Source organism: Sapajus apella, unplaced genomic scaffold (genome assembly GCF_009761245.1).
Source record: "Sapajus apella isolate SASKATOON/1434 unplaced genomic scaffold, GSC_monkey_1.0 scaffold71, whole genome shotgun sequence".
In the NCBI taxonomy this organism is placed as follows: Eukaryota; Metazoa; Chordata; class Mammalia; order Primates; family Cebidae; genus Sapajus; species Sapajus apella.
Window position 1 is genome coordinate 10901435 of NW_022437011.1, and position 9982 is coordinate 10911416.

The 9982-nt window shown below is 37.5% G+C and overlaps 1 protein-coding gene across 1 annotated transcript in view; it reads left to right on the forward strand.

Moving 5' to 3' along the window:
* Positions 1-5801: 5801 nt before the first annotated feature.
* LOC116531621 (protocadherin beta-6-like) overlaps positions 5802-9982 on the forward strand; it is a 10095-nt gene continuing 5914 nt past the window's right edge. Inside the window, exon 1 of the mRNA XM_032250501.1 lies at positions 5802-9980. Coding sequence (XP_032106392.1) covers positions 8560-9980 — 1421 coding nt within the window. The 5' untranslated portion in view covers positions 5802-8559. The remainder of the gene's footprint in view (positions 9981-9982) is intronic.

Sequence of the window (9982 nt, forward strand, 5' to 3'; positions counted from 1 at the left end):
TTTGAGACAGACTTTACTCTGTCACCCAGGTGCAGTGGTGCAATCTGCAATCTCAGCTCACTGTAACTTCTGCCTCCTGGATGCAAGTGATTCTCCTGCCTCAGCCTCCTGAGTAGCTGGGACTATAGGTGCTCACCACCACACCCAGCTAATTTTTTATTTTATTTTATTTTATTTTTCAGTAAAGTCAGGGTTTCACTATATTGGCTAGGCTGGTCTTGATCTCCTGGCCTCAAGTGATCCATGAGCATCAGCCTCCCAAAGAGCTGGGATTACAGGTGTGAGCCACTGTGCCTGGCCCACTTTTACTATTATTTTTTCTTTTCTTTTCTTTTTTTTTGAGACGGTATCTCACTCTGTCACCAGGCTGGAGTGCAGTGTTTCGATCTTGGCTCACTGCAACCTCTGCTTCCTGGGTTCAAGCGATTCTCCTACCTCGGCCTCCCAAGTGGTTGAGACTACAGGCATGCGCCACCACACCGAGCTAATTTTTGTATTTGCAGTCGAGACGGGGTTTCACCATGTTGACCAGGATAGTCTACTGTTATTTTCTTAATAGTTATATCCCTAAGTTTAATCTTGTTGTTTTCTTCTGAAACTTGTGCTTGTCAGATATTGAATATTCTCAATTATTTGTTTCTTATATTCTCTTTTATTTTACATCTTTAGCTTTCTTCTATGTTCTGAAGTCTCTCACTTTATTTTTTAGTATTTCTAATGAATTTTTAATACTAGCAGCATATTTAAATTTCTATGAACTTTCTCTTTACTAAACATTATGGATTATGTACTAGTATTATTACTACATAATTATTACTACATTACTACATACTTGGCTATTTTCTAAATACCTTATACATATTTCATTTGATCCTCAAAATAATGGAATAATTAGTGTCTATATTTTCAAGTTGAACAAAGTAGAACATATAGAGGTAAAGCAACTTGCCCAAGGCCACTGTCCTAATCAGTTTGGGCTGCTGTAACAAATACTATAGATTGAGTGGCTTATAAACAACATAAAATTATTTATTACAGTGTTAGAGACTGGAAGTATAAATTCAGGGTGCCAGCATGGTTGGGTTCTGGTGAGGGCCCTCTACCAGGTTTCAGAGTGCTGACTTCTCCTTGTTTCCTCACATGGCAGAAAAAAAGACAAGAGAACCTCTGGAATCACTTTTATAAATGCACTAATCTCATTCAGGGCTGTTCCTTCATGACCTAATTACCACTAAAAGCCCTATTTCCTACCTTCACATTGGGAGTTAGGATTTCAACAGTCACCTAGCTAATAAGCAGTGAAGTAGAATTTGAATCCAGTCAACCGGACCCCAGAGACAATGCTTTATTTTTATTAAATAATTTATTTTTTTTTTTTAGCAACAAGGTCTTGCTGTGTTACCCAAGCTGGTTTTGAACCTCTCAGCTCAGGTGATCCTCTTGCCTTGGCCTCTTGAGTAGCAGAAATATGCTACCATGCCCAGCTCAGAATTTGCTATTTGTTTTTCACTTTTTTCTATTTAAAAATCTATCAGAATTCAAAACAGTGTATACAGAATATACGTACAAAGTGTATACATATATGTACAATTTAAAACAATAATAATACAGTCATTCGTCTACCCATTACCCAGTTTAAGAATTAGAACGATGCCAAGACCTTGGAAGTCTGTGTGCCTCCCTGTTGAAAGACGTTATGTGTCTTTCAACCCTGTGTAAAGCAATCAGTATTCTGAATTTTGTACTTGTTTGTTCTTATTTATAGTTGCAATAGATAAGCATGTATTCCTAAATGATATATCATTTAGTTTTATCTGCCTTTGCAGTTTATATAAATGAATTTATGTAGTGTGGATCCTCTGTGAGCTTGCTCTGTTTAATCATTATGGTATTGAATTTATTTATATTAATTCAGTTCATTAATTTACACTGTTCTATAGTATTCCATTGTATAAATACATTTTTACCTTTAAATTCATTTTCCTAATGATTGACTTTTTGGCTGTTCTAAGAGTTTGGTTACTATAAACAATGCTGCTATAAGCATTATTGGATATATTGCCTCACACACTTGGGCAAGAGTTCCTTTTGGGTATGGACACATCCTGGAAGGGACTATCTGGGTCATACCAAGAACCAGGAAAATATTAAACTGAATGAAAAAGACAACAAAGGGATGCTGACACCAAGATGACAGATGTTAGTATTATCTGACAAATATTTATAAACCGACCTCATCAAAATGCTTCAATGAGCAATTATAAACATATTTGAAACAAATGAAAACCAGAGTCTTGGCAAAAAAAGAGAGAAAGATATAAAGAAATGCTTATGGAAATTTTAGAAATTAAAGATACAATAATTGGGCCAGGTGCAGTGGTTCACACCTGTAATCCCAGTACTTTGAGAGACTGAGATGCATGGATCACCTGAGGTCATGAATTTGAGACCAGCCTGGCCAACATGGTGAAACCCCATCTCTACTAAAACCATCAAAATTAGCCAGATGTGGTGGCACATGCCTGTTATCTCAGCTACTTGGGAGGCTGAGGCAGGAGAATCACTTGAACATGGGAGGCAGGGAGGTTGCAGTGAGCCAAGATTTACCCACTGTACTCTAGCCTGGGTGACAGAGCAAGACTGTCAAAAACAACAAACAAGCAAACAAAACAAAACAGAACACCCAGGTATAATAATTGAAATAAAAACTCAAGAGATGGGCTCCACAGCAGAATGGAGGGAACAAAAAATCAATGAACCAGAAGATGGAACAATAGAAATTATCCTTCTGAAGAGGAAAGAGAAAATAGATCATAAAAAATGAACAGAAGCCAAGAACCTGTGGGGCCATACCAAAAGATCTAACATTTGTGTCATTGGAGTCCCAGAAGGAGATCAGAAAGAGGGTGCAGCTAAAAATATACTCAAAGGGCTGGGCGAGGTGGCTCATGCCTGTAATCCCAGTACTTTGGGATGCCAAGGTGGGCAGACTACGAGGTCAGGAGCTCGAGACCAGCCTGACCAATATGGTGAAATCCCCGTCTCTACTAAAAATACAAAAATTAGCGAGGCATGGTGGTGTAAATTTGTATTTTTGTATTTTGGGAGGCTGAGGCAGGAGAATCAGTTGAAGCCGGGAGGCAGAGGTTGCAGTGAACCAAGATCATGCCACTGCACTACAGCCTGGGCAACAGAGCGAGACTTTGTCTCAAAAAAAAAAAAAAAAAATATATATATATATATATATATATATATACTCAAATAAATCATGGCTGGAAATAAAGCAAATTGGCAAAAGGCATAAACCAGAGATTCAAGAAGCTAAAAAAAATCCCAAACAGGATAAACCCAAAGGAATCCATACCAAGAGAAATCATAGTCAAATTTCTGCAAACTAAAGACAAAATATCTTTAAAGTAATGAAGGAGAAATGACATCTTACCTACAGGGCAATGACAGTTTGAATCAGATTCCTCTCAGAAACCATAAAAGTTAGAAGAAAGTTGCACAATATTTTTCAAGTGCTGAAAGAAAAGGACTGTCATCCCCAAATCCTATGTCCGGTGAAACCAGCCTTCAGGAAAAGAATTTGTTACCAGTATACCTACCTTAAAATAGTTGCTAATTCAAGTTCTCCAAACAGAAAGAAACAATTTAAAAAGTAATCTTGGAACATCAAGAAAGAAGAAACAACAGAAGAAACAAAAATATGAGTAAATACAATGTACTTCTTTTTCTCTTGAGGTTCCTAAATTATGTTTGGTGGTTAAATCCAAAATTATAACACTTTCTAAATGTGGTCCTAAGTGTATGTACAGGAATTATTTAAAACTTATTATAAATGAAGGGGGGCAAAAGGACACAAAGGGAGATGCATTTTCTATGCTTCAACTGAACTGGTAAAATGACGTCAGTAAACTGATAAGTTATGTATGTATAGTATAATACCTAGAGTAACTACTAAAAAGCTATAAAAAGTGATACACTAAAAAAATCCACTACAGCTAAATCAAAACAGAATTCTAAAAAATGTTCCAATAACCCACAGGAAGTTAGAAAATGAAAACAGAAAAAAAAACAGGAAACAAAAAATGTCAACATTAATCTCTACTAATCAACAATTACATTAAATGTAAATGGTCTGACCACATCAATTAAAACAAAAACATTGGGGGAATGGGTTAAAAAATCATAACCCGACTGTATGTCTCAAAGAAACTTAATTTCAAATATAATGATATAGGCAGATTGGAAGTAAAAGACAAAAATGTATACAATTATTAATGAAAAAAATAAAGCAAGAGATGGGTGCAGTGGCTCATGCCTGTAATCCCAGCACTTTGGGAGGCCAAGGCGGGTGGATCACCTAAGGTCAGGAGTTCAAGACCAGCCTGGCCAACATGGTAAAACCCTGTCTCTACTAAAAATTAGCTGGGTGTGGTGGCACACACCTGTAATGCCAGCTGCTCAGGAGGCTGAGGCAGAGAATTGCTTGAAGCTGGGAGGTGGGGGTTGCAGTGAGCCGAGACTGTGCCATTGTACTTCAGCCTGGGCAACAAGAGCAAAACTCTGTCTCAAAAATAAAATAAATAAATAAAGCAGGAGTGCCATAATGTCATATAAAGTAGACATGAGAGCATAAGAAAATAATCAGAGACTGCATGAGACATATCAGAGACAGAGTGGGATATTATATAGTGATAAAAGAAGAAAACATTGCAATCCTAAATGTATACATACAAAACTGCAAAATGTATGAAGCAAAAACTGATAGAAAGAGAAATAGAGAAATCCACAATTACAGTTGGACATTTCAATGACCTTCAACAACTGATAGAATAACTAGACAGAAAATCAGCAGAGATACAGAAGAACTCAACAATATCATCAGCCAACAGCATCTAATTAATATTTATAAAACACTCCAATACCAGAATACACCAGAACACTCCAATATATGAATACACCAGAGTAAACAATACCAGAATAGACATTATTTTCAAATGCTCACAGAACATATATAACCACATCCTCAGCCATAAAACCAACCTCAGCCAAATTAATAGTGAAATCATACGGAGTGGGTTCTCCAAGCACTAAATTAAACTAAAAATAAATAATGGAAAGCTAAGAGGAAAACCTTCAAAAACTTGGGGGATATGAAGAAACATACTTCTAAATAATCTTTACATCAAAAAGAAGATCTCAAGGGAAATTTAAAAATACATTGACCTGAATTGAAAATGAAAATACAACACATCAAAATTTATGAGACATAGCTAACACAGTGCAGAGTGGAAAGCTTTATAGCACTAAATGCATACATTAGAAAAGAGGAAAATTCTCAAATCCATCACCCACCAGTTTATCAATTTCAAGCTTCTACCTCAAGAATCTAGAAAAAGATGAAGAATATAAACCCAAAGCATTCAGAAGGAAGAAAATAACAAGATAGTAGAAGAAATCAAGAAAATTTAAAGCAAAAGTAATAAAGCAATAAAGAAACAAAGAACTAGTTATTTGGAAAACATCGAAAACAAAATGAAATAAAATAATGAACTTCTAGCAATACTGACAAAAAGTCTTGCCCAAACATTTTAGATTTCAAATGTGATTTAGTATCAAATCATTTATATTATCGACTTTCTAGCAGCATATCTCCTATTAATTGGGCAACTTTAAGTGATTGCTTATATATAATCTCTATCTTTTCCCTGTATTATTGTGTTTTTCTTTCCATATAAATAAAGAAGAGTTTTAAAATAATCAGTTTGTCCTTGTAGGTGTTTATCTTTCTCCTTTGATAAAGCTAAATAATGTTTTAAATTTTTAATGGGATTAACTGAAACATAAAATGGAAATCAGCTATACCAGCTGTGCAGTACTGGTACGGGTTGCGTATCCCTAATCCAAAAATTCAAAAATAGGAAATGCTCCAAAGCCCTAAACTTTTTGAGCCAATAAATAAACGAATAAAACAGGAGTAGCCAGAAGGTGATATAATGATGCCACAAGTGGGACATTCCACACAAAAGTACACAATGCAAACTTTGTTTCATGCACAAAATTGTTCAGAAACATTACATAAAATTGCCTTCAGGATATTTGTGTAAGATGTATATGAAACCTAAATGAATTTCATGTTTAGGCATGGGTCCCATTCCCAACATATCCCAGTATGTACATGTGAATGTTCTAAAATAAAAATCTGAAATCTGAAACACTTTTCGTCTCAAGCATTTCGGACAAGGGCTGCTGAACCTATAATTACAGGCTAACTACATAAAATTAAGTTTAACATACTTTACAACATTTCATCAGTTAAAATACTATTTCAGCTTACTGGTAACGATCAAGCTAATTAATCTATCACTTCACGTTGGCATTCATGAGCATAAAGAATATGGGATATGGTGCTTTTTCACATTGTCTACTTTTCCATCATGTGTCTAGATGAGACCAAGGTTTTGCTCCCCAGTTAATAAAACTGAGCTGTCAAAGTATGATTAAGATGATTCCCAGTGAATGATGAAAATGTTCTATATCTTGAAAAAAGTGTGAATTACACACATGGATTCATTTGTTAAAGTGGTGCAGTTAAGATTGGTGCATTTCAATTTCTGTAAACATTGCCTTAAGGAAAGAACTATGCAAAAGTAATCATTGAGTGGGAAGCAGAGAATGGAGAGAAAGGTATAGACAGGACAAGAAGACAGAATGTGAAGCTGATTGTGTACAGAGGCTTACTCTGTTTACTTTTATATGTTGGAATTTTTCCATAATAAAAATTTTAAGTTAATGATTCCTTATGAGAACATGTTTATGAATGCAAAGTTAATTCAACTCTACTCTAGCAAATCAAATCAAAGCAAAAGAGGGCAAGGCAGAGACGCATTCTCCTGAAACAATCTAATGTAATCCATTTTCTATAAAAAGGCACTTTCTTGATAGACCCAACTGATATTTTTGGGGGTACTTTGAAATGCTATCTTCTTTCTATAAACTATCAATGTTATCAAAGACATTTCAAGGATCTAAATGAAATTTGACAAATATTGTACTTTTGATAAATTTTCTTTGAAGTAAAAAATAATTCAACAACCTATATTTGAGGATGCCTGGTTGTGCTTCAGGAAAAGAGAGTGAATAAAAACTTTGCGGATGCCACTAAGCTGGAATCAGAACCCAGAATGCCCACTCAAAAAAAGAAGCATTTAAGATTGAGCAGGAAATAATGGCCTTGTTTCAACAAAGAAACCACGCCCATCCAAGATGTTTATGATTGTTGGTTTTACTTTATAAGTTCATTTTGTTATTCACATCCTCAAAGAACAGTGTGTTCTCAGTAACATCTATCAAGTGAACTTTGGCAGATGGTCACACTGATAATCTTTTGTTTTTTTGGCTACATGGAGGTAATTTTGAACTACAAGACCACCTCAGCTATTCACAGTTTAGATTTTATTTAGCCTTACTTATTTTACCTAGAGTTTATGTGTTTGAAAATATCCTGATTTTTAATCTTCTATCACCTTGGCTCTTACCTGAAGTGAACTTTGCTTGAGCTCAACTGATTTCATCTCTCAATAAATACTAAATCAATCTGAAATGAATTGAATTGTTTGGCATATTTTGACCTTCTATATGCATTAATCTATTTCATACATTTTCAGTTTGTTTAGAGATACATTTTTCAACATATCTGAGCAGAAACTAGTGAGATGAGAATGGATATAGCCATAATATTCCATCATTGAATTCCACAGCATTCACTCAAATGTAATTCACCTTTTTTACAGTACCTTAATTTGGCCTATATTTATAGGACATGCTGTTTTTTGTGCTGTGAGAAGATGGTGAAAGTGATTCTTGAATGTTCATTTTCTGCATTGTGTCATGTTGGTACAACAGGGTAATATATTTGGACCTTGATTAAATAATGTAAGAGGGGAATTTGATTTTTAAAAATTCAGAAAAAAATGCACAAACCTCTTAAAACAATGTCTAATTCTATTCATCCAAAAATAGAGTAGAATCCTAAAATGCTTATCAAATACTTGATTGCCTCTAGTCCCTCTTTTAAATACTTTTTTGCTTAGATACATCTATCATATGTACTTCTTGGCTTAAAACAAAAACATACACAAAAAAACCAACGCTCCCAAGCAATTATTTATGCATGTGGTCCACACACTCAGCTTGAGAAACACTGACTCAACTTAAAAATCTTTGTAATGCTCAGATTTCGGAAATGCTATTGACCTGAAAATATCTCATGAAGTTATTAGTTTGGACGCGTGGTGGCGGTACAGGCTAAGAGAGTGGATGACAGCTCTGCAGATTCGGTGGACTCCGTTTCACCCAGAAGCCAAGTAAAAATACAGACCACATTTACAGCTAAAGCTGAGATAGACGTGTCCAGGAAGGCAGTCGTCGCTAGACAAGTTATAAAAACGAATTTTAAAATTTCTAGCAAAGATATCTCCGAGAGTCGACTGTGGATGTGGTGATTGGGAGCTGAAAAGGATTTTTCTTCTGGAATCAGACATAACAATAGACATGAAGCAAACTAAAGCACATAACAAGAAAAGGCAAGTGGCGTTCTTCATTTTATTGGTGCTTTGGGGAGAGGGGGGTTCTGAATCGATTCAGTATTCCGTGTGGGAGGAGACAGAAAGTGGCACATTTGTGGCCAACTTGACAAAGGACCTGGGACTGAGGGTGGGGGAGCTGGCTGCACGAGGCGCCTGGGTTGTTTTCAAAGGGAACAGACAACTTTTGCAGCTGGATCCACAGACCCATGATTTACTGCTAAATGAAAAATTGGACCGGGAGGAGCTGTGTGGCCCCACTGAGCCGTGTGTGCTACCTTTCCAAGTGTTACTGGAAAACCCCTTGCAGTTTTTTCAGGCTTCCTTGCGAGTCAGAGATATAAATGACCACGCCCCGGAATTCTCTGCCGGAAAAATGCTCCTGAAAATATCAGAAATTACTACGCCAGGAAAGATATTTCCTTTAAAAATGGCACATGATTTAGACACTGGCAGCAACGGCCTTCAGAGCTACACAATCAGCTCCAACCCTCACTTCCATGTTCTCACCCGGAATCGCAGCGAAGGCAGGAAGTTCCCGGAGCTGGTGCTGAACAAACCGTTGGACCGCGAGGAGCAGCCCCGACTCAGGCTAACGCTCACCGCGCTGGATGGCGGGTCTCCGCCTCGGTCAGGGACCTCTGAGATTCAGATTCAGGTTTTGGACATCAATGACAACGTCCCTGAGTTTGCTCAGGAGCTCTACGAAGCGCAAGTCCCTGAGAACAACCCCCTCGGCTCCCTGGTTATTACCGTCTCAGCCAGAGATTTAGATGCAGGATCGTTTGGGGAGGTATCTTACGCCCTGTTTCAAGACGATGACGTCAACCAACCCTTCGAAATAAACGCAATCACAGGAGAAATTCGGCTGAGAAAGGCTTTGGATTTTGAGGAAGTTCAGTCATATGACGTGGATATTGAGGCGACAGATGGCGGAGGCCTAACAGGAAAATGCTCTTTAGTCGTCAGGGTCCTGGACGTGAATGACAACGCCCCGGAATTGACCATGTCTTTCCTCATCAGCCCCGTGCCAGAAAACTTGCCAGAGATCATAGTGGCAGTTTTCAGTATTTCAGACGCAGACTCTGGACATAACCAACAGGTTATCTGTTCAATAGAAAACAATCTTCCCTTTCTACTAAGACCTTCCGTGGAGAATTTCTACACCATAGTAACAGAAGGCGCGCTGGACAGAGAGACCAGAGCCGAGTACAACATCACCATCACCGTCACAGACTTGGGGACACCCAGGCTGAAAACCGAGCAAAGCATAACCGTGCGGGTCTCCGACGTCAATGACAACGCCCCCGCCTTCACACAAACCTCCTACACCCTGTTTGTTCCCGAGAACAACAGCCCCGCCCTGCACATCGGCAGCGTCAGCGCCACAG